This window comes from Nematolebias whitei, chromosome 17, assembly GCF_014905685.2.
Source record: "Nematolebias whitei isolate Nwh7 chromosome 17, NemWhi1, whole genome shotgun sequence".
Lineage (NCBI taxonomy): Eukaryota > Metazoa > Chordata > Actinopteri > Cyprinodontiformes > Rivulidae > Nematolebias > Nematolebias whitei.
In genome coordinates this window covers 23,442,377-23,467,761 of record NC_056514.1, presented here as the reverse complement: position 1 = coordinate 23,467,761, position 25,385 = coordinate 23,442,377, and the positions used below count along the sequence as shown (strand labels likewise).

At 40.2% G+C, this 25,385-nt stretch overlaps 2 protein-coding genes across 2 annotated transcripts in view; both read right to left on the bottom strand.

Moving 5' to 3' along the window:
- Nucleotides 1-19,491, bottom strand: part of rab11fip3 (RAB11 family interacting protein 3 (class II)) — a 24,342-nt gene extending 4,851 nt beyond the window's left edge. The window contains exons 1-5 of the mRNA XM_037690863.1: nucleotides 17,689-19,491; nucleotides 12,206-12,299; nucleotides 8,619-8,695; nucleotides 6,497-6,669; nucleotides 2,563-2,763 (exon numbers count right to left, since the gene is read on the bottom strand). Coding sequence (XP_037546791.1) covers nucleotides 2,563-2,763; nucleotides 6,497-6,669; nucleotides 8,619-8,695; nucleotides 12,206-12,299; nucleotides 17,689-19,236 — 2,093 coding nt within the window. The 5' untranslated portion in view covers nucleotides 19,237-19,491. The remainder of the gene's footprint in view (nucleotides 1-2,562; nucleotides 2,764-6,496; nucleotides 6,670-8,618; nucleotides 8,696-12,205; nucleotides 12,300-17,688) is intronic.
- Nucleotides 19,492-21,626: 2,135 nt separating this feature from the next.
- Nucleotides 21,627-25,385, bottom strand: part of decr2 (2,4-dienoyl CoA reductase 2, peroxisomal) — a 7,755-nt gene continuing 3,996 nt past the window's right edge. The window contains exons 5-10 of the mRNA XM_037690828.1: nucleotides 24,772-24,907; nucleotides 24,196-24,320; nucleotides 22,489-22,582; nucleotides 22,286-22,390; nucleotides 21,852-22,104; nucleotides 21,627-21,749 (exon numbers count right to left, since the gene is read on the bottom strand). Of these exons, the coding sequence (XP_037546756.1) occupies nucleotides 21,884-22,104; nucleotides 22,286-22,390; nucleotides 22,489-22,582; nucleotides 24,196-24,320; nucleotides 24,772-24,907 (681 nt within the window). The 3' untranslated portion in view covers nucleotides 21,627-21,749; nucleotides 21,852-21,883. The remainder of the gene's footprint in view (nucleotides 21,750-21,851; nucleotides 22,105-22,285; nucleotides 22,391-22,488; nucleotides 22,583-24,195; nucleotides 24,321-24,771; nucleotides 24,908-25,385) is intronic.

Below are 25,385 nucleotides of genomic sequence, written 5' to 3'. Positions count from 1 at the left end.
ATGTGTGTGTGTGTGTGGGGGGGGGGTGGGGGTCTGGAATGTAGGTCTGTCGCAATAAACAATAAATCAATCACATGAGTAAAGAAAATAATCAACCTCATTTTCATTTATCGTCTTATCGTTTCTTCGTGTCTCTCGTTCTACTGAAGACACTGGATGACAAAAGGCTCAACTCCGGTGCTCTTCACCAACTCCTCCCTTTCTTTTCTCTTTAAAATCTGTTTTAAAAATCCACAATTGCGTTTTTGGATTGTTAAAAGCAGCTAAGCTAAGAAGCTAAGCTACAAGCTAAGCTAACAGGCTGGCCTCGGGGGAAAAAAAACCTCCGTCTTGTCAAAGCTCCATAATTCATAGTTGAAACCCGTGCCTTCGCCTAAAGTTGTTTTTCTCTGCAAAAAGAAGCTGAGATCTTGTTTACTGGTTTTTTAATAAAAGCTTTGTGTGAAAAATGCTATGCTAAAGAGCTCAAACCACACCGAGCGTCTGCCATTTTGAGAACCAAAATAAAAAAGTAGCGAGACACAGCCCATGTTACGTCAAGTGGCCTCCCTCCCATTTTTCTTAAAGAGACACGCTGCTCGCTCCCTCACTATCCATCCTTCGGTTCAAACAGTCTTATACTGCCATCCAGTGGTCCAAAAAAAATAAAATTAAATAAAGGTACTACACACACAAATTAACCAACATTATTGTAAAATTCCAAATATCGTTTATCGCAATAATTTCTGAGACAATTAATCGCCCAGCAAAATGTGTTATAGTGACAGGCCTACTGGAACGTAACCCCCGCAATAAACAAGTGACTGTACTTGAAAAACTATCCTAACATGAAACATAAATCCCATTTTGTCTTTGCAGATGAGTTGATAACCTACAGTACAGGGAAGTCCAAATTAAACTCATCCAATTGAAGCAAACAAACAAAAAACAAACAAAAAGGTTATAATTCTGTTGGGAGTCAGTCTGTCCACTTTATGAGCAGACTGTTCTGTCCTGAATTAATCAAAAACTGGCACATGTTTCCGTTTATGCAGGCAGAAAACAAACTGCCTTACAGGACAGACTGAGGGTCACTCCATACGCACCGTCACACTGAGTCACTTTCTCCCAAGGCTGCGAAGGAACACTTCGTTAAACGATGTCTACAGCGACGCGCGTTTGTGCAGAACCAAAGTAAGCCAGTCGTGTTTGTACGCGTGTTCGGTGCTGCAACGTGCAGATAGATGTGGGCGTGTGTGTAGGCAGCACCGCTGCATGCACAACGCGGAGCACGGGCTGGCTCCAAACAGTGACGCATTCACACCGAGTGGGTGAAGTTCGTGGGATGCAGTTATTTTTGAGAGTGTGTAAAATTTTCAGCGTGAACGCCGAGGAAAATTTTAATTAGGCTGCATAAGAAATAATGTTTTCAGACATTTATGGCAAGTACATAGAATGAGTCTGCTTTCACTCCCAACAACTTGATTAAAGAAAAACTAAGTTTATTTTTCACCTTCTACTTTCATAATTTGAATATCAAGATCCAACAGGTTACTTTAGTAAAAACAAAATAAGTGGCTGAACTCATACAACTGAACATTTTAGCTCAACAAGTTTAATCTTTTATTTCTAAACTTCTTTATATTTCTCGAGGATCAATAAATATATCCATCTATCAGTTGTGTTAGCCCTGCTGTGATGAGAACAATGACTTTCACGAACACCAGAAAATAACAGAGGCTGTAGAAGTGTGATAGATGAAACCAGCTTATTTCCATAATGCCAGTAGGTTACAAAAACTAGGCAGTTAGCTTAAAATAGATTCCTGGCATGACACACATAAAAAATAAAAAATAAACTTGCAAGTGGGAATTACGCATTATCCAGCTTAAAGTCTCAGAGAGGAAAAAAGGATGAGGGGAAAACTGAGCAGCAAAGAGCCAAACATTCAAAATAAACAACTGTTTTTGTTTTGCAGCTGACACATGACACAGTTAGTCAGCTTGTATCTGTGTGACAGAAGGGACAATGCCCTCTCAAGATGTCTGAACTCCATGTCCACTTCTGTCTGTCCCAGAACGCAACAGATGCCACCTGTAACACTGACTGTAAATCTATGACTCAAGCTAGCGCCGAACATCCAAACCCGGGTCATAAAACGACAGCATTAGCTACATATGCTCATTTTCAGATACATGTTTTTACACCTTATCTCTTGGACAAAAACAGGAGGCAGACAGGAGTGAGAGGGACGTCTCCAGATAGATTTTAATCAACATTTGACCTCTGTCTTTCTTATAAAGAAACTTTTTTTTTTCCTCTGAAGAATGTGAAGAAAAGCATCTAAGGTGAAATTGTGCAGCTCAGAATGCAACAGTGTCTTATCAAAAAGGACTGATAAAAAAAAAAAAAAAAAAAAAAAAAAAAAGTGGTTTCACAGTTTGAAAAAAATAAAAAAATCCTTTTGGGTGATTATTTAAATTTAGCTTTCTAATCGTACAGAGTTTGGTAACACAATACAAAAAAACCCCAACACATTTTGAGAATATCTTGGCAGTGAAAGTTTAGTTGTGAAGCTCATACCTGGGAGACAGAAGCAACGAGCCATTGACCTGCTCAGGGGTCTGTGCGATGAGGGAGTCGCCTTCGACCACAGAGCCGTCCACGCTGGTCTCCAGCAGCAGCTCAGATGTGTTACTTTCCCCAAAATCCTCAAAGTGCTCCTCCTCTCCACCGATCACAGTCACCAGGGAGTGGTTGTGGAGCTCAGAGTTTAGGGAAAACCTGCGAGGCATGGGAGATTCTGTTAGCAAGCGTGCTAACAACAACACAAGCTTGGGTCCTACTTTGAACAAGAGGTCATTTACAAAGGTCAGAGTGGTTAAAAACTGTATTCGAGAGGCAATTATGAATTTAAGAAACTACAACTACAGTAAAACTAATCAAGGCACAACATCAATCAAGGCGTTAATTTAAATCTCAAAACAGAAACAATTATTTTTTTTCCCCAGAAGAGCCACAATCTGGACAAGTTCAATCGCTAGTCTTCAAAGGTAATCTTTTAATTCACAATAATCCCAAAGGCTGCTTTAGCTGAAGCATGTTTTGTGCTTTACTTGCAACAATAGACTCTGATTTCAACGTGAAAGACATTTTAAAGCAGCCGCCGCAGGTTAAGATGAAGAAAAGGCTCAGAGTTGGCCTCACTGGTTTAACAACACAACTGAGCAGCTGCCTGTGGGTTGGCGTTAAAGACGAGGCGTAACTTCAGGTTAAATTTCAATTAAGAGTCGTTTAGTCTTTGTTTAACTGAAACGAAAGGTTGCCTTTCCTGTTGTACACAGGATGAGGATGTCAAACTCTGCAAAAAAAAAGAACTTGCTTGTTCAGCAGATGAGTGTTTTGCTCACATTTTTGAAACATGAGTAATGCCTGATTAAACAGAAAACATCTAAAAACAAGCGCTCTATTTAATCTCGTTTATCAAACCAACGATTCAACTTTAGCTTCAGCACACCTCAGAAAACACAGGCATTATTAGTAGCAAACTGTGCACTCACTTACCCTTTACCCTGTTTTTTACAACATGGCCCCTTATTGAGGTCCCTCACATTTAGAGATGGTGAAGAAAGAGACCGCATCTTTAAACGCCCTCCGCTGCCCTGGCGTGAAAGCCTCGGGGCAACTGGAGTTAAAACTCCTGACAACCAAAGTGGAATCCTGAAGTTTTACTGGTTACGCTAATTTAAACCAAAACACGGGCTCTCCAGTTTGGGGAAAAACAACAACAAAAGAGTTTTTCCTAACAAGCTGCCATTCTCCACGGCCACCCCACAGATTGAGGCTGAACCGGTAAAGGGTTGACTGCCATTGTCTTAATCAGATTTGAGGCTCAGCAACAACTGACAGACAGTCCTGCTGACTGTTCAAGAGCCAAGTGTGTGTGGGGACAGATGCACTAATCCTGTTAGAAACCTAATCTGCAGCTCAGTGTATTTGCTCCTATTCTTAATGCCTCATTTGGTGCAGTGTGTAGTTAAGAGTAACTCAGCTGAACGGGACACAGTGTTGAACTTCAGTTCAGCCATAACGTCCATTTTTTGACATTCATCCATCTTCATAAGACAACACACCTTCAACGTTCAAGAAGGTTTTCTCTGTTGAAGACCACAACTGATGAAGGCACTGATAAAATGAAAAGCCTGAACATTCTAGTAAAACTTCAACGCACAATGTTTGGTAAACAGACGCCTGGATTTGGAGCATGTGAAGGTCAGAGTCACACAGTGCAGACTTAGCACAATAATGGTATGAGTAAGTGAATAAGGTATAAAACGAATTAGAATACTCTTTGCCAAAGCAAATCAAAAAATGGAAAACGAGGAAGAAAAAAGCTAAATCGACACTTCCTGGAATTCACGGCTCGCACATGGACTGGGAAGTCTAAACGCTTCCATGTCAAGCAGAGTACTCCAGTCTGTCATGAAGCCGGATGGACGGGTCACCCAGTCAGCAGATGCAGAGTGCGGAACTTCCTCGCATGTTTGGCCAAAAGGCTTTCAGCAAGGACACGAATGTGCAGACGGAGAAATTCAGTCTGCAGCAGGTACTGATTGAAAACAGCAAATTCGGTCGAATGCAACTTTAAAAGATTCTTGGTAGAGCTGGTGTGGAGGAGGATGTGATAACTGGACATTTTTCAGTCTAATAAGCAGATATACCAACTTCCATTAAAAAGTACAGTCTATGGAGCATAAACTAACATGAATGAAAACCATTGCAGCTGTAAATGGAAAGCTAATAGTCTTTTTTATAAAACATGTAACATCACATTGTTGCAAAATGAGAAGAGCACAACATAAAACTACTGATGGTCAACATTAACTCCTCACAGCCTCAGAATGATAGTAAAGTGCATGCCTCATTTTATATTCAAGGAAAATAAGATAATCTTTGATTTGAAACAGGGTGGGTGAAAAACAGCAGAAGGGCTTCATTGCTTTAAATTTCTTATGCTTGCTAAGTACAGTTAGAGGTATTTTAATAAGCTTTTAGTCTGTCAGGAAACCTCAGCAGTGAATGTCCCTGCAGCCCATCTGTAGAAATATACAAGTCTTTGCATTATAAGAGTATAGACTAGATGAAAATATGCTGCAGACACAAGAGGCGCACTACAATGTTCTACAGATTGGTGTACATAAGGGAATTAAAGGCAATAAGTCATTGTAGTGGTGGCAGTCTACTGCCTCGGTTTAATCTGCCCGGTGACCCAAATAGAACCCAAGAGATCCAGGACTGGTCATGCAGTCCATTGGTGATCCTGTGATTGGTGTGAAAACTCCGAGCAGGGAAGCTGCAGAGCTTACATTTTGGAGGAATAATAACAAATAAAACATTTGTGGTGATCTCACCACATTATGACAGAGATTACCACAGTCACCGTACGCTTGACAAAAGTCACTCAGGATTAGAGCTGTCATTTCTAACCCAGGACTGAAGCATGACCTGACCCAAAGTCGGGGCGGGCCGGGCCATGATAATGTGCTGGATGGGCGGGCCGGGTCAGTGTCGGGCTTTTGATTGCATCAGAGGATCAGCTGTGATCCAATTATATGGCAACATGACTTGCCATAAACTCCAATTATATGGCAACATGGTTTGGCATAAAATCCAATTATATGGCAACATGGCTTGGCATACCTTCACCAGCCACACGCGACCATTTCATCGCGAGCTGACCGGCCTTGAAAGAGGTAAAATAAAGTTAAGCTTCAGATGGGACTGTACTGCCAGGCAGTGATCCATCGCCCAAATGGACGTTCATTCAGCTGCTGCACTCAGTGGACGTGCGCGGCCGACGACCCAAACAAGTGAGATCCCAAAGCAGACATGTCAGAGCAGGGTCCGTGTCTGAATAATGCAAAATGAAGGCAGAAACAGGGTTTTAATGCACTTTGACAGCCATGAAAGGACAAACACCGCCTCAGCTCCGATCTTCTGCCTCTTTTATTCAGCCGCACATCACCGCAGTAAAGTTAGTTTTACGTTGGACGGTGGACATTCGAGCTCCGTGGCTTCAGCGGTGTGTTCCTCTCGTTTGATCCGATGCAGGCAGCCTGATTTCGGTCAGCTGAACTCGAAGGAGAAGAACACACTGCTGAAGCCACGGAGCTCGAATGTCCAACGTAAAACTAACTTTACCGCAGTCCGCGCGTCCACCGACCATTAATAATTATAAGCAGTCGAAGCTTAATTAAAAATGTCTGGGGTTTTTTCGGGATCAGAACTGTAATTACTGTTAATTCGTCGGGTCGGGTGGGGTTCGGAAATGATTGCTACGGGCTGGGGCCGGGTCGGATTGTTTGGGCTCGAATGCAACTCAGGATCCCAGTCGGCCTCATGTAAAGCAAAATAAACAGCTGGTTCAAAATAAGTGGGAGCATGTGCCTGAAGTTTTGATTGGAAATGTGTATACAGGAGAAATAAGAAATACAGTTGAAGTCAAACATTTACGGACCTATTTCCACCATCTTCAGGATCGTGCAGCGTAGCTTCTATGCCACTGTCCGTCTCCACGTCCTCGTGCATTTCAGGAGGTACAAGAGCTCCGGTGTCCTCATCAGTGAAGGTTTCACACTCACTGTATGTGCTCTCAGAGCCCAGGTAGGCACTGTCCGTTACCTCATTTTGCTGCAGCGACAAACAAACAAGATCATCAGAATTCACATTAATCCATCATAATCTTAACAATTTACAACAAGAACGTGGGTAATTTATTATTTGCAGTTTCAAATCAGCAGTTGCTCAAAAAGCGAGGACTGAAAAAACCCTTCTATTAAAAACATGGCTCAATGTGCAGTGCAGTCAGCGGGTTGTTTTCACGTTCAGGTGACAGTTTCAAAGCAAAGCTTTAACACCTTGAAAAAAGTTCACATGGAAAAATTAAGCTGACATTCCCACTCAAGAAAAAAAAAAAAAAAAAAACTGAGCATCTGCAGCAATTAGAGACATCCTCAGGTTTCAGAGCTGTAACTCAATAAAACGCAACAAAGGTGACTCATATTGAAAGCATAACGTACCAGTCTACATGAAGTATCAGCAGACGACGGACTCAGAGAGATATTCATCGTATCCAAAACCATTCTGCCCCGTTTAACTGAGAGCCGACCAATAACTTCACTAAAGCCTTCGCCCTTTCCCTCTCAGAAAGCGTAACAGAGAAAGTACGCTGGAAAAATGGAAACGAGTGCGACGCCTCGTTCAGCTTCACTGGGTGGTCAGAGGGGTGGAGACAGAGACAAAGTCCAAAGAGTAACACAAGTCAGCTGTAACGCTCAATCCACTCCTGCCAGCTTTTAGGTAAAAACGCCACACAATCAGCTGAACGACATTCATTTTTCCTGCCGCTACACTTCCTGTTCCCGTGTCAACAACATTAAGTCATGTTCTACAGACCTGCAGCTACAGCGAACGAGGATTAAACATCACAGTGTGTACCACTAGGAAACAAACGTGCCGTCAACACAGATAACAGTGTTTTGGAACATTGATAACAAGCGCTGGTTATCGTGTGTGAAAACCCCATGATTACAATTGGGAGTTACATTTTGAGATAGAAACAGGCAAAATCGGCCAGTGAACATGAGTAGAAGTGGGCTGGATGAACGTTTTAGCTCTCCCATGCCAGATTCAGCTGAACACTCTCACCTTGCTTGTTTTGAAAGCAAACAGCAACAGAACAGCAACGCCATTGAGAGAGGAACCCTTTTCTGCCAAAAATGTATGGAGGGGGAGGAAAAAACAAGACCACAAACACAGGTGTGGTGGCATGCACATGAAAAAGGCTAAAACTTCTCAGAAAGAAGGCAACCAAAGCAGCTGGAATATTTTGTGTTAAAAAAAGAAAGAGCTATTTCCAGAGTTTATTCACTTTATCAACGACAACATGCAATTTTAAGACATTTTTATGCCTATTTTTAATATATTTTCATCTAAGTAAATTGTGCATCAACACCTGTAAATAAAAAAAACTATCCATATATATATAAAAACATACAAATTTGCAGTATATCTAATAAAGTTCTCAGCAAGTAATGCAAGCTTTCCTCCCCTTGAACACATTTATCAGCACCTGCAGGTTGAAAACATAACAAGAGGGGGCGCTGACACTATACAGATAAAACCAAAAGTAAATTTCCAACACTGAAAGGACACAAAGTTTTTTAACCTTGCAGAGGTCGGCAATACTCGTAGTTAAATATATAAGTTATGTGCACAAGAGGAGAGAACTATTCCAGAAATGTCAACCACAACTGTAAAAACACAAGTCCACACACTTTCAGGAACTCCTGCACATTCCAGCCGGTTCGATAGTTGTCAAAGAATACACAAAAGCCTTGAGTGCCAGTTGCTATTTTGTGTCAGCCAAACCAGCATGTTCAGTCTGTGGAGCGCTCCCAGGGAGGTAATGATAGTTCTGCAAAGCCACTCGGTGATTTACAGCGGGAACAAGTCAAGAGTGCACGGAGAGTTCAGCTGATAGCCTTCGTACTGTTCTGTTGCATGCACGATTAGACTGGAAGCGCATTTAGAAAAACAACAAACGAACGAGTGGCTAAGCTTCCCGGTTGGAACCTCACCTCATCGTATTCCTCAGGACAGCCCACAGCTCCATCCCCTGGACTGTAGTTTACGTTGTAGAGCTGTGGCTCGGGGCCTGGAAATATGAGAGCAGGAACAGGTTTAATGTGAGCCGAACAAACAGTCCAGCAGTAACGGAGACTCTACAAACAAACCTGAAGTAAACAGAACAGACGTCACTGTGCAAACAGGCGGTCAGCACGCAGAAAAAGGTGCATTAAGGTGTCTCAGCATGGTGATGTGCTCAAATGCCCTGAGAAAACTTCTATTAGGAACTGGCTATATGAATAAAATATTGAAAATATAAAAAAACTATGCAATAAGCTTGTAAGTTTGGTTGAAAAATGCACCACACTAAAGTGTACTGCTAAACTTTTCATCTTTGTATTATTAATTGAATTCAGCTTATTTAGTCACAACAGAAGTCATCTCAGGGCACTGCTCAGTATTCCAGATGTATAACATCGAACTGATAAATATCACAATCGGAACCTCAATTTTGCATCAAATTTGAATTTCAGAAAAATAATGTATTTGAGGACATACAAATGAATGTGGCGTAATATGAATTAGAAAAAAAAAAAAAAACATTTCAGGGTCTGAGGGGGGAGAAGAAAAAAAAAAAAGTATGACAATGACAAATTGTCAAGAACAGAGTACCGGTAGTTTTATTAAAAACCACAATGTGGAAAACTTGTCAATGTCTGTTTAGTTTATTTGCATGTGAGTGACTGATCTGGGGTGGGAGGGTTTTTTGTTCTTTGTGTTCTCCTTTTTGTTTGCATCTTTAAAAAAAAAAAAAAAAGATTAAAAATCAATAAAAAGATCGATTTAATAATTAAAAAAAAAAAAAATTCTCCCTTGGATTAAAAAATAATGCCTAGAAAATAAACAAAACCAGCTGCAATGTTATCCGTTACTTAGACGATGGCTTACAACCCACTTTATTTTCCAGTAAAGTGGCATCCTTTATAAAAGTCATTCAAAAAGCACGTTTGACTGGAAGAAAAGCATTTTCTCTCTTCAATAAGGCCACTTCAGTAAGCAAATGTTCATGCAATACCTTGAGCATTAACTGCCCTACTTAAGCACATTTATGGTCAGCGATGTGACAGTAAACATTGTGCAACTTTTACGCTCACGTTTCCACAAAACCAGAGAGCCCAGGCAGTCAAAATCTCCTGAAAGCCCAGCTCACATGTACATTCATCAATAAAGGCTCTCTACTGGAAGTACCAGCAGTGTAACCTGAGATGGACCATCGAAAGTCCCATCAGCCATTGCAGCTCTTGTATCTAGTAAACAGAACTGTGAATAGCACCCTGCTGGGAGGAAAGAACAAAGTGATTCCAGTATTCCAGCAGACTCGAGGAGTTTGGTGCCCTGGGACTTATGTAACCCTTTACTTTTGAGCCACAAAAAACACTGCAGACAGGCCGTTAGACTGAAATGTATTGAGAAGTGGTTTTATCCTAAACAACACCTGCAGCCTCCTGGCACACAGTCACATACACACTCCACCCAGTTTTGTTGTTCAGGACATACCAAAGCCACTGCAGGGTGTAAGGCATTTCCACAGCCTGCAGGCACGTCTATATGTTAACTGAAAACTTTCCTTTGCAACCGAGACAGAAATTAAATCAAGGAGGGGGGGGGGGGGGGGGGAACGCAATAAGACTTGTGCTGAAACTAATTCCTAAGTAGGTACAGCAGGTTCTAGTTTCTTTTCACATCACAATAGTTGTAAAAAGATCTGGTAGATCAACTGATAAACTGTTTGGAAGTAAAACAGCGGAGTTCAACTTTACTGCTAATGTACGAGCGATTTGGGGAGCTACAGTATAAAACATCTGATATTACAGTGGTGGGAAACTTTTCCAGTAAATGTCAAGCGACTGGCAAAAAGGAACATGGAACAAACAGTTAAAGCCTAGATTCATACGTGCGTCAGGTAAACAGTCTAACAAAAACAAAGGGGTACATCTTTGACAGCGGTCACCTCGGCACATATAGCAAACCCAGTAAAATATAGACACTGGAGAATGACCTCTTGTAGTATAATGTTCTGGCAGTATTAAAACAGAAAATGTGAGGGGATGAGAAGCTCATCCGTCACTGAAAACAAAATCATTTTATAACTCAGTTTTCTCAGATAAGTATATTTGTGTCCACATATGACAGTAAAGGAATGTCTCCTGCTTTTACTGTGATTTTTACAAATGCAACGACTAAGAGGAGACAAGTCTGAAACAGGACAGAAAGAGGGCAGGACGGTAAATTATTAAAGCGAATAGGACACTCGGCTCAAACCTCATCTCTGCCATTCCTGCTTTGAAACCTCGCCAGTCAGCCCATGTGTCTGTGTGTTTCTCGCGTTCAAGCGAATAACTTATTAATGAGCTGCGTAACCAGAGCTGAGTAACCCAAAAAGCCTCAGGAAGGAGACCTAGAAATCAATAGGACGGATGGACTGAGGCATCAATTGTACCGTTGAGATAGCTTTGTCATGTCCTCAGTGTGTTAAACACCAGGTGGGTGGTGTACACAACTACAACAGTCTTTGAAGGAAATCCAAATCTGGCATTTTACTTTATAGTTTGTCAATTTCATTTAATGACTGTAAAACTGATGTAAAAAAAAAAAAATAAATGAAGGTCTTGTTACATACAAATAAAAATAATTTTTTAACGTTTATCAATTACTTATAAATATTGATAGAAGGGTCACAATACCGACTGGGTAGTCAAATGTCCAGGTCTCAGACTACAAGTACCGTATTTTCCACCATACACGTCGCACCGCCCTATTAGTCGCATCTGTCCAAATATGTTTAATAAAGTGGAAAAATCCATAAATATGTTGCTTCGCCATATAAGTCACATCTATTATGTGGCACCGCTGACATGGGAGGACTAAGAAGAATTAAACAAGATTAACACTTAAAAATTATTGTTTGCTAGAAATTATAGTAAAAGGTGTCTCAGTCTACTTTTTCCTTAATAAATGCACTTTGACAGTCAAATCAGCTGCATTTTCAAAAGCTGATATGTGCAAGTGTGCATGCGCAGAGGGACAACTCGCTGTGCATTTCTTCGAAATTTAACGACCACCTAAAAACAATTATTTGTTAGCTCGACTTTATAGTAAATGTGTGTCTCAGTTGAACTTTTACTTAATAAATGCACTTTGATGGTTAAATCAGCAGTATTTTGCTGGGGTGGCGTAACGAAGTGAAGCTGATTCGGTTGCTCCAGGCAGAAGATGGTGGCAGGCTAGCCGATAGCCACTTTTACCTATTACATGATACAACGGCATGCCTTACTACTCGAGTGCCGACTAGTGGCTGAAAATGGTAGTGTTCAATATTTTCAATCAGAATGAAGGAAAACGATCGTATCTCAGACAAAAATTGGTTTATAAATATGGGGGGGTTCCATAAATATGTCGCTTCAGCCCATAAGTTGCAGGGCATGCAAATTATGCAAAAAAACCTGCACCTTATAGACTGAAAAATACAGTATTTTACAGGTCATAATTAACGTAAGCAAGGAAATTCCTTAAAACTTAAGAGATGCATTGAACTCACCTCCATTGCTAATTGCAGAAATCCCATGGTGGAAGTCTCCAAAACTGATTACTCCTAGGCCACTGGGATCCAAAAACTTGGTCAAGTCCTTCACCTGGAGTAAATAAAAACACCATCAAAAACTAGATTTGCCATGGCAATAATAAAAATAAAATTTCCTTACTAAGCAATCATTTCCCCTGCCTAGTTGCTTTGAGATGACAGAAGAAAAGATGCAAAATGACAGTAATTTGAACAAATGACTGAAACAGTGTTTGCACGGTGACTTCACTGGGGAAAAAAAAGTAGCTTTGTCTTTTTCTTGAATATAGGCCATGTTAAGGACATTAAAACTGACTAAACAAAAACTATTTTGCTAACGAGGCAGTACACTCAGATTACAGAGCAGAAAGTCAACAATAAAAACACTTGTGACTTTCAGATGAAAATCTACTTTTGCAGATGTCAAGTGTTTTCATTTGTTGGCCTCAGAGCAATAATGGGTTTACAGGGAACTTTACACAGTACAAAGGGTACGGTCTTTAAACTAATTGCATTATGACAAGTAAAACGGCAAAAGAAGTGCATCACCCTAGATTTGTAAGTAGACTACAGTAGTTTTCCAACACTGACTTGTTGCCATATTAAAAATGCCAAATCTCACAAAAATACAGATGTTCAGTTCAATATAGCACAATGCCATACAGCTTTTTATGCATTTTAAGATGTAAAAAAAAAAAGGGTTACATAAGTGCATCTACATGCATGCGTCTTCCTTCCCTCGGTCTCCTGGCAACCAACCCCTTACTTACTTTGTATGTTTGTGGGAATAAATCTCCTAAAGGCTTTACCTGGAAATGGAGACACAAACCTGGGTCTGCAAAACTACCTGTGCACAAAGCACTAATGTAGATTTGTTGCAGCAGAAATATTAAAAAGCCATTCTAAAGAATACATTCAAATGTTATGATTGCATATTGTCTAGTGGACTAGATGACTGAAATAAATTGCTGCAGCTTGAATGAAACATCTGAGATTCAGTTTGTTTACTTCCTTAAGTACACAATCAACATTTCCAGTTTTCTTCCTTATGTGGCTTCTCTCCATGCTACTTATACCAATTACACACGAAAACGAGTTGATCTCCTTAGTAACGCTAAGCTCAGACTCAAGAGGCAGAAAATCCTAATAAACTGGCTCCAAACAAGCCCTGCGGTTTATTACCCAGGTCTGATTAACCAAAAACCCAGTGTCTGAGGACAATGTGGTGTTGGGCTCACTGTGGAACATCAAGTCCTGTCCAACTGTGGCGTCTTTCCATAAAGTAAAAATCCTCTGTAAAAAGGTTTTTCAAGGGTTGAATCTGAGGTCAGTGGTTGGTTTCTGAACACAGCCTTCAGTTTTCTACCTCACAATGGAGAATCGGTTTACAGGAAACCGTTTTGTTCCATGCGACTGTTCAGAAACACCTCTGCTGGGTGAGTTGAGCAAACTGACGTGAGCAGGGACTCCATTATAATGTCCCCATGACATTTTTACATGCCTGTTATAAATAGCAGGAAAGTGTAGGCACTCAGTTGTGTTTCCTTACTCAGACTGAGTCAGTTCACTATTAAATTCACAACTGTGCTGGCTGCCTAAGGTTTTAAGTTATTGCGGAAGCAATCAATGGCCTACATTTGGCTTGTTCATAGTCCATGAGATCTCAGGGGCTGCTGGAAGCAGTTGGCAGCCTGTTGGCTATTTCTAGGTCTAACCTAAAAAACTAAAGAGGTGAGGATAATTTTAGTAAAACTGGAAAAGCCCTGCACAGCTGAGAAAAAAAAAGAAAAGAAAAACCTCTAAAGAATTTAACCTTAAAATGCCAAAGTGTCCATGCATTGTCAAAAACTTGTATTTGGTTTACCTGCTTTTTCATTCACCGTCTTGTTTCCCCGTTTTCAGAGTGCTAACAAATTACTGTTAGCACGTTTCAAACTAAAGGTTATTAAATCTGTAAAGACTCGATATAGAGGTCTGTCTGAAAAGCTATTTAACGCTAATAATAAAAAACTTTTTTCCTCCTTTAGTTTTCTTTAACTGTTGACAGTACATTTGGTAATTAGATGGTAGGTGTTATTTTTGAAGATGTTTTTCTGCAAGACAGATTAAAAAAAAACAAAAAACTCCAATGCAACGGCCAGTTCCATGGCTTAGTGGAGCAGCGAAATGCACCGGGCTTTTTTCAGTTTCCTGTACTTGTGTCTAATCAGTGCCAGGACATGCCTGACCGCCTCTACACAAACCACTGCTGAGCAGAACCCCACAAAGAAGAATACCCCTTAACGATGGTCGTCTTTAAAAAAAAAAAAAGGGGGATTTCACAAATGTTCTGAAACAAAACTCTGATTACCAAAATCATAAGCCTACTGGGGCAGCAAAGTGATATAAATTTTTTTTAAAAAACTGATAAAGTGAGCTCACAAGCGAGGATGTTAGACCACGGGACATTCCATTGTGGATTAGCGATGCAGAGCATAAAAGCACGGGGGCTGAAGTGAGGCCAAAGGTGGGTCACAAACAAACTAGCTCAGTTTAATAAAGAATCAGGGTTAAAACCCAGGAGAGACTGGAAGATACAAGTTTTTGTTTTAGTAGCTCAATGCACTAATTTGATGCATGTTCAAAATACGGTCTACCAGACAGCAAGCGATGGTCAGTTCTTCACTTTTCCCAACACAGTCCAGAAATAGAACTACATGTATCACTACCACAGTAAATGAGATGGGTTAACTTCCCTCAAACACCAGAATCTACAGAAAACTAAACATCTCAGCTGTTCTCGAGAACTGCGTCTCACCCAGGAAAATAAGGGAAAGCAGAGGCAGCATTTAGAATCATCATTAAAAAGAATCATAATTAAATATGTTTGTGGGAGTTTAGTGGAACGCCTTATCTCATAAGAATACTTCATTTCTTAAAAGATGGAAAAAAATTGCCTGCTTCATTATATACACACACATAGATGACATTTTGGATATTTGTGAACATTCAGTTTATATTATGGCGATAATATTCAAATAAACAGCATGTGGTAGAATAAATATGGGCCTGATCACATGCAAAAATAATTCTGGAGGAATTTGCATGCTCAACATACAAGTGCCAGCTGACATTTATGCAAATACCACATGAATTCTTCCCCGCCGTCAGTTTACTGGATATTTTCAGAGGCAAAGTTAGAGCAAGAATGCAAATCCTACTTCACAACTTGAGCAAATTGCAGCATTAAAAAAAGCATAATGTAGATTATAAAAAGGTTTAGAAGGGACAATATATACAGGATTTTGTCTAAAATTACCCAACGGTTTCATTTAAAACTCCTTTAACACCAAGGTCTCACTCTTAAACTCATCTCTAATTGTTTTATGGGTGTTCAAGCATCAGTAGTTTTCTGACCCTGTAATTTTCTCAACCACATATTTAAATACTTGTGTTACCTCCATTGCCCAAAGTATAATTTTGTGGATCCGACAAGCTCAGGCATGAATGTTATTCAAACTGTGTTTATCTCCAGATTACTGTAATACAAGGATACATCAGGGGAAAGCTTGTTCAAATATGAAAAGTACTTTCATATGTACTCCTGCTGATATGAAGGGAGTCGAACATTTAAAACATAAAAAAAAAAAAAGTGAAATCAAGATGTGGGTTAAATGAGAACGGACTTGACTCTCTTAGACCTTTACGTCTGAAAAATGAGTATCCATCTTAAGACGACATTGATTAGAAAAGACTCCTCAAACTCTGATTTCAAAATTTCAGTTTTCTTATTAAAAATTTAAAAACGAGTAAAAGAAAGCATGCCTTAATTTCTGACACTTTTAGATGATGACAGGATGGAAATAAAACGAGTTCCCTGTGAAGGTGCACATGAGATCCTACAGGTTTTCGATTACAAAATATCTGATGCCAGAAAACCGAAAAAAACAGTTTTCTCAATTTTGTTAACGGTTTAATCTTAACCTTTCAGATTTAGAGGTCCAAAAGAAGCTGGTAAGCAGGAGGAAACCCCAACCAGAAACCAATCTTTACAGAACAACATGCAACATCTTGTGTTAAAAAAAAAAAGAGTGACTGGTTAAAGCTCTAGCATTTACATGAACAACAAAATATTTATTCAAAAAGCGTTCAATACAAAAACAACTGGACTTTATTGAACGCTTTTTGAATTCATCATGTCCTGGATGACTGAGAATCTTCACCAACAAAATATTTACTCTTCCATCCTTAAAAAACTAATTTCTGGTACGGCAAATAAAAGTTCCTCTGGCTCAGCGAAATATGTTTTCCTCTTAATCCTTTGAAATTCTCTGACTGGGGAGCCACAGACACCTATGGCTAGACATGGGACAAATCAGGGGCATCGCAGGCACTTTGAACTGGGAGGAGGGATTAAAAGCATTAGTGAGGCAGCAACAGATTGCAAGTGCTCATGTCCACCCAAATGTGTAGTTCAAAAACTGCATGGATAAGCTTGGAGTTTCTTAAATAAAATCTTTGACTCAATCTCGCAAACGTCACAAATATTGCAGAAGGTCTTCCGTAAAGACCAACAGGATGAGCTTGACTTAAAGGGGAGTAAAACAACACAAATTAATGTTTACCTGAATTATTTTCGAGTTAATTTGTTGCGTTTTGAAGTCATTTTTAAAGATTATTTTACTTAAAATATCTAAAGTTGTCATTCATTAACTAGGATTTGCTGAACCTCAAATAAAGTTGAAGTGGTTTCAGCTACGAAATGTGATCAAAGCTTTCAACTTTTAACTGAAGTCAAAGTCAAAAGTACATTGATTGAGCAGGTTTAAATTGTTTCTACCGTCCTTTAATTTGATTAAAATAAAGTAGGCCTCCTGCAGAATGGAAGAAACGGTAAAAACAGAAGACTGAGGGACATGGGTGGAGCCACAAGCGATAATCCCAAACCACAGAATATGTAAATGAAGGGGTGAATCTTTGTCATTCGACATATGGAGGCGATCTAGACCTGACTGAAATAATGACAGACAATATGGTTGACAGATTTATCCAACTTCTAATCCACCCAAGCGTTTGAACACACACCAGATAAACAACGCTAATCCAGGCATGGTTTAATATACTGCTCTTTTGTAATCCCAATGAAATTCATCAAAGTATTTTTTAAAAATTGGGACTCAGAGTTCACAGGAAACGTTTACTTTGTTCTAATCTTTGTAACAAACTTTCAGCCGTTACAACTTAAACATCTTAACATGTTTCGATCCTACAAAACCTACAACGCTGACAGAGGAGTGAAATCAGTAGACCAGCTCCAAGTGATGGAATTAAACTGGCTTCCTGAAGTACTGGTAATGCTTCTAGGGGTGGAAAATCAATAATGAATGGAGTCGTATCAATTTACATGGAGTTTCACTCAGCATGCAATGCCCACAAGAGAGGCCCTTATGGGGGAAAAAGAACACAATGACGAGGCATCTCACCTGATCGGCCCCATAGGCAGTCGCAAACTCCATAAACTCTTCAACACGAACGAAGCCATCTCCATCTTGGTCCAAAGCATCAAATACAGCTTTCAGAGGAGACACATCCTCGTCTCTTGTATTTACATCCGAGACCATTGGCAGCGAGTCATCTCCCACCATCTTGGAGGGGGAAATCGTCTCCACAGCCTGCTCAATAGTCCATCCAGTTTCTGGAGAAGAAACGTCAATGTCCTGAACTGAAAAATCGAAAGGAGCCACTTCATGATGATCTGAATCCTCAAGCTGGTTAGTGTCCGTCAACCTCGCCACTTCCCTCTGCTCGGCTCTCGGACTTCCTGTTTTTAAATCCTCATGTAGTTTCAAGTTCCAAGACTCATCATTATCGTGAACTTCCTCAACAGTCAAGCACAGATCCAAGGCCATGTCCCCGTTCTCCTGATTTCTTGCTTCGACACACAAGCTGTTGTCCATCAAATCCTCCGAGATGTTTTCCACGGAGTTCCTCTCACTGGTGAGATCATCGTGACAGCAGGCATCTTGAGTCAGAGGCAGTGTTAGTGGAGAGGGCTTGTCTGGCAAACTCAGAGCAAGTGACTCATTCTCACTTTTCTCCTCCAGAAGATGTCCAGTTAAAGCAGCTCCTGCATTCGCCACCTCCAACTGGGTACCTGAGCAGACATCAGACGCAGGACTGGCAGGACAGAAGTTACTGTCAAAATCTGGAACATCCAAATCCAACAAAGGCACAAATCCTTCTAAATGCTCCTGTGGTGTGCTGATGTGGCTAGGCGGCTGGCAGCTTTCTGGTAAACCTTGCACCGTAGTGCAACACGTTATAGGCAGATCAGTCACTTGATCAGGGAATAAACCTTTGTCTCCAGTTTCAGGTAACAAAGTCTGTAAGGGAGGGAGACCAGCCTGCTCCTCAGCAACACCCTGTAGCTCACTTGCAGATTCCCGCGTGAGACAAGAAAGTTCATCTGAGAGGTCTACAAGCAAAAATTGATCCCCTGCATTAGTCTCTGGATTCCTAATGGAAACTGGAGAAGATGGCACACTGAGGTTCAGCAGGTCAGCCTGACCACCAAGGACATTTGAGCCCTCGGGAGAGGACTTTTGTGTAAAAGTCACCTCCTTACTGGCAGTTGTTTTTTCAGACACCTCAGGAAAATTGGAAGAAAACAGCCACGACAACGTGCAGTCACTAATTCCATCAAGTCCTTGACTCTTCTCACAGGACAATTCCTGTAAATGAGCACTATGAACAGAAGGATGGGAAACTACAGACTGTCCATCAAAATGCAAATCCCCACAAGAAAAAGAAGAGATTTTTATAAAGCTGTCAAGCTCAAACGGCTTGTGAGCGAAAAGATCTTCCTCCTCACTTTTTGCGAAAGTTTCATCCTCATCATCCAAACCTGTCTGGCCACTCTGGTTTGGGCAGAGCACACCTCCATTGTTTGTGGTTTGAAATCCCAGAGGAAATGGCTGCTCGGACTCCCACTGAGTGTGCCCCAAAGGGCCAGACAATACTGTCGGCTCCATTTAGGTTAGTCCTCTTCACAAACTCAACACCTGAAACATTTTATCTGACAAATCGTCAGGACGCAGCTCCTCAGCTTTAACGCCATGCCTTTATATGGCACCTCATAAGTGGACAAGCTAATTGTTATTATTAGGATATTTGACAAGTAATACAAAATAGTACCAGTAGCTTTAACAAGATGTCACCTATCCTGTTCATTCTGAGCCTAAATTAACTTTCACTTGGACAGGTTTTGACTCACACTGTGCATTGTTCCTGTCATGGCAGCTTCGCTGTTGGTTGTCAATTTGCACATCCGCCGTCAACAAGCTTCAGGTCGGCTCGATTTGCTCGACAGCCGAAGCGACGGCTCACACCTGAAGCCACGCAACGTTAAACTGTCACGAGACCCTTTTAAAATGACGCCAATTAACGCGCCGGGTCAGTTACGGGTGTTTGTCAACATTAGCTTTCTTAGCCGATCATCTTGTCCACAGCAGGGAGCCGACAGCGGTTTTCAAACACCAAATAACCTCGAGCGGCAAGGTTTTAATTATCATTACAAAGCGGGAGAGCACGTGTATTTATCTGGTCTGTCTGTTAAACGGTTTCATGTCCGACAGACGTTAACTCCTCCCTTCTGCGAGGCCATTGGTGGAGGACGCTAACCGACTAGCTACAGAAATTAGCCTCCAACACGGCGAACGGCTCAGCGCTTTTCCGCCTGATTAAATGAAATACAATGTCAGCTCTCTGTATTAAAAATAAGATACATTGCTGTCCATTCGTAGGGCTGTGTTATTTCTTCATTTTATCCCACCCTTTATCCAGCGGCGATCCACCTGTGTCCAGGGCAAGACGAGACAGGCCGAGAGAGAGTGACGAGTCGAAACCGTTAATTCCTCCTCAGATTCCTCCGCCGTCCTCGTCTCAAGTCTCACCTGTCTCGTTGTCCTGCGTCCAGACTCGCGAGGAAACGACTCGAGTGCGAGCTAAAGTGAAGGAACTCCATCGTGAAAGGGAGTCAGTCCATCGGTGTTGGATCGCAGAACGCCGAGAGCTCTCTCGCATCAGCATCAGCAGCGTCCTCCTTCTCCTCCTCCAGCCGCATACATCCACCGCTGACGTTTCACGCATGCGCAGAAAATACCCCGCAGTGTCACTGGCACAACTGGGGCTTCAATATTTCCGTTTGTGCTTAAAGCACGTTTTTTTTTTTTTTTTTTTAATATAGCTTGTTGCATATATGCCAAAGAAGGCCACATTTCAGGAAAAAAATGCTCAGCTCATTCAATACAATGATTACGTTAATAATAATAAGCCTTAAGTAAACTATTATTTAGAGCTGAGAACCCACCAGCGGGTTATTATTTGTCTTTACTAGCTCTACTCAATAATTTTATAAAACATGAATACCAATAGCTTTCTAAAACTGCACAGATTTGTTATTACTAAAGGTAATTTGTAATGTGTTGGCGCCCCTATCTGGCTTCTACCAGTACTGCACCTCATCATAAATAAATACTGTTTACGCTCTCATGCATCTTCTATGCAGGGACTTTTTTTTTTTTTTAAATGTCTACTTTTCCGTGAATGTTGAGCTAAAATTTGGTGTGGAAGTAGCTGAGAGTTTCCCCAACATATACTCTGAATTATAACTGATTGTACAAAACGTGTTGTTAAAACTTTGCTTTTAAACTGTTGGGTTCAGCTCTGTTCACAAATTATCTCATGAACCATTGACAGATTTCCTTAAACTTTCAGGAAAAAAATAAATAGAATGCATAATTAAAACTGATTAACATTTAGCACGAACCCAATTCAAGATGGCTACCACTGCTAATCAGCCTTTGCTTACACAAAAATGGCTATAACTCAATTTTACAAATATTGAGCTGAAGTTTGCTGCTGTAGTAGCTAAGAGTAATCTAACAGTGATCATAGTTACATCACATAAAATATCAAAAGAGATGTTGCGTATTATTGCTTTGTTTTGACTAAAATAGCTACAACTATCATTTTGCAGCATAAGATGATCTTGGGCATAAAATGGTATCAAATAAAAAACTAGTTACCCTAAAAAACAGTTTACCATTTGCTATGCTTCCAATTTTCTACTTGAAGTAAATAAAGGCTTTAAATAATTTGCTAAATAACGTACAGACTTTTTTCTGCTTACAATAAAACAATTTGATCAGAATGACGACAGCATACAGAGGTTGCAATGCAAGTCATACAAGTTTTATTATTGATATGCTACAAACATTTGGTTTATAAACATGACAGCAAATGAAATGTTTGATAATACTGAACACAGAAATAAGGAACACTGGCGACTGGAATATGAAAAATAATCTTAACAATTACATTATTTGATAATATAAAATATACAGTTCTGTTAGTGTTTTAGATCTTAAGGCATCAAAAAGCAGGAGGAAAACACTAAAATGATCAATTAAGCTGATCAGTACTTAATTAACATGTTGAATTTTGCTTGTTCACTTGTCTGTTTTCTTTGCAGCAGACCAATAACCTGCAAAAACAGAAATGCATTTATTAGTTATATTTCAAGTGTTGCTGTGACATTAAGCAACACATGAGAAAGCTCAAAAACACTGTGCCTCCTCCTACACACCTGAGTCAGGAGGAGGACAGGAGAGCCCCAGCTCAGAGCTTAGCAGATTTAGAGGAGGCTATACCCAACAGCATGGAGACGTCGTTGGCCGAGGTCAACCATGCTCCGCCATCCGCCACCAGGATGGCTCCGGTCATGTAGGAGGACGCACGGCTCGCCAGGAAGAGAGCACAGTGAGCCATCTCCGTCTTGTTCCCAGCTCGCTGCAGAGGAATGGACTGGAAGGACTGGGCAGCCTCTGCATGAGAGCCACCTGATAGTTGTAAAAGAAAAAAAAACTAAACTTCAGATAAAGTTATTTAGATTTTTGTTACAAATGATTCGTGATTCTAACAGGTGCAGTTCAACTGTGTTGACAGACGAATGCATGAAACAATATCTCCAGAAAAACATTCTCTAAAAACTGTATGAGAGCATGTGTGCTTAATTTTTACCGAGTCTGCGAAAGCCCTCAGTACCAGAGATCGGCCCCGGAGCCACGGCATTGACCCTCACCCCACTGGGCCCCCACTCTACAGCCAAGTGCTTTGTCATGGCATCTGGGGACAAGATGAACAACAAAAGTCACCAGAGTTCACATTTTTACTTCATTCTGCGTGACATGATACTAATTTTACATCAGGCTAAAAACATTCACCATTTGCTGCCTTGGCAGAACCAGCATGCACCTGGAGGGCCTGTCCTCTGTATGCAAGCGTCGCAGAGATGTTGACTATGTTGCCACCATGATCCTACACACACACACTCATTATTGATACATAAGTGAATCCCATCAGCTTCTAAATACAGAAAGATAATGAATTCCCATCTTAAAATAGCAAAAGACTCAGTGATCTAGGGATTTAAAGTGCATTAAACAGCAACTTTAGACAGATATCACAACCAAAATCACAACAGCAAATTAAACACAAGCAAGATAAAGAAGCGGGTAAAGAGACTGAATGATTGAATGCATGTATGGATGGAAAGACACATTAGAAACACAAGAGAGAAAAAAAAACACCAAAATATGATTAAAAAAGGAAATATACATTAAAAAGACAAATAGAAGAACGTTTCAATATGTAAAAGGTTTGTAAGCTCAATCATCCAGGTAGATAAATCACAAAAAAAAAAAAAGTTAAATCATATCATCTGGACAAGTTTCTTTAAGGGAGAAATGTTTCATCTTTCATTCAAAAGACAACATCAGTCTGAGGCCTGCCAAGTCAGATCTGTCCCATAAATAGCACCTCCTTGTGTTTCAAGCAAACCTCCTGTTGAATTCCAAGAAACTTACAGAAGAAAGAAGCTTACAAACCTTTTTCTGAACCATTTTGGCCTTTGTGTTCCTCAGGCTGTTTCTGTGAGTAGCAAGTTGACCATCTGGTCTAAAGCATTTGATTGTCATTGCATGATGATTGATCGTTTTGGATGGACGGTCCCGTTTTTACATGTTAGAAGCCGGTTTATTGGAATTCAGCAGGAGGGTGGCTTGGGACAGATCTGGGTTGGCAGGTTTGACAAAACAGTCAAATAAGTCAAACTTTATTCATCTCATTCACAATAACCACATAAAATCGATTCGAGGTCAGTAAGCACAACCAGAATTAATACATAAGGCGCACCGGATTATAAGGCTCACTGTCGATATTTGAGAAAATTAAAGGATTTTAAGTGCGCCTTATAGTCCAAAAAATATGGTACGTATTATTTTACATTATTAGCGTTTAGTGTATATCTTAGATCCTTTTATACTGTTTCTTTATTTACTTTATATTTTTGATATTTTTGAGTGTAACTGGGACCTTGAGTACACAATTTCCTTCCACCTCATGTACCACATGTGATGCAAATGTTAAAGAACCTTGAAATGCCCTTTCAGACTCAACCTGGACTCAAACCTGCAGCCTCAGGATTACATGACTGCAGCACTGACCACCAAGCAACCAGTCTCCATACTTCATGAATTATTGTTATTGTTCATTATTATTTAAATGTTTCAAACAAAACAGGGTTTGTATTTGTATGTAAGGCGTTTTGTTTTCAGAGAAGAACTGTTCTATCAAACTTTTCTTGTTACATTTTTGTTTTAATGTTGTGCGTTTGTTTTGTGTCTTGAAGTATTTTGGACGAAAGACGAAACGTTTCTTCCAAAAAGAATCAGTCCAGATGACATGATTTATGTACCTGGATGATTGAGCCTACAAACCTTTTTTATTTTATTTTTTTTTAATCGGTTTTGTGTTTTGTTTTATTGTGGGAATTGGATTTTACACCATCAGGGTCACAATGCATACCTAAATATTAATAACTAATTTTTATCTCCTTATACTTGTGCTCTGCAACAGAGAGGGACATTTACCTTGAACCACTTCTCATAAACCACTTTGCTGGTGTTGAATGTGCCCATGGTGTCGATCTCAAGAACTGTTTTGAAGGCATTGAAGGAGAGCGCAGAAGCAGGGCAGAGGAAGTTTCCAGCTGCATCTGTGCATTTGAAAAATAAGGCTAAATTACGACACAAGAATAAATTTTAGAGTTTGCAGCTAGGTAGTAGCTGAGAGTCATCCGCACCACAAACTCCGAGGGCAACATCTCATAATGTCACGAGATTGCACAACAATTTGTTTTCAAGGTTTGACATACATTCCTCTATGGAATACTTTGTAGTTATTATGATCTGGATTGAATTAGATAAATAATCCTGCAGCGAGTCAATAGTCTGTGAAGGCGCAGAAGACTGAGCAACGCAGAGAAAAAAGTAGATGATTAAACCAAAATCCTCACCGATGAACTTTGTTCAGCAGACACTGTAAACTGCAATTAAACCGTTCGTGCTGCACACATTGTGTTTTGCGAGTTTCACAACAAAATACAAAGCACACGACAGATAACCTGAATTTATCACAAGCAGTTTTGTGCAGAAGATGCCACGTACTGTTGATAAGGATGTCTATGTGACCAAACTCTTTGAGCGTCTCATCCACAGCAGCGTTGATGCTCTCAGGCTGCCTGACGTCCATACACAACGGAAGGCTGCGTCGTCCTGTCGCTGCAGACAGCTTGTTCGCTGCCTAAGAACAAAGTTAATTTATGAAAAAGGCTAAAACATCACAGATTTTAAGACAATGTATCTGGGAAACATTAAAAAAAAGCGTTTTGAATAAAGACACGTACTTGATTAAGATACTGTTAATTGCCTGCAAAAAAGCTATAACAAGAAACTGGTACCAGTTAGCTGCTCTCTTCATACAACAATGAATGAATATTGTTGGGGAAATTTATGAGATGGAGCAAATGACTTTCATTCTTAGACTAAAATACATTTTTATGAATATGAGGGGGGAATGGACACAGTATGACACCCAAGAAGAGACATGAGGAACTTCAACACCATTAATAAGAGGAATTTCTAGACTCTAGACACCTGCAACTGAGATTTATTTATTTATCTGTTTATTTATTTATTACTTTGGGAAATTACCCCCTTTTTTTATTATTACTGTTAAGAAAGGCTTAGGCTATCATAAATGGGAAAATGTATGTGATACA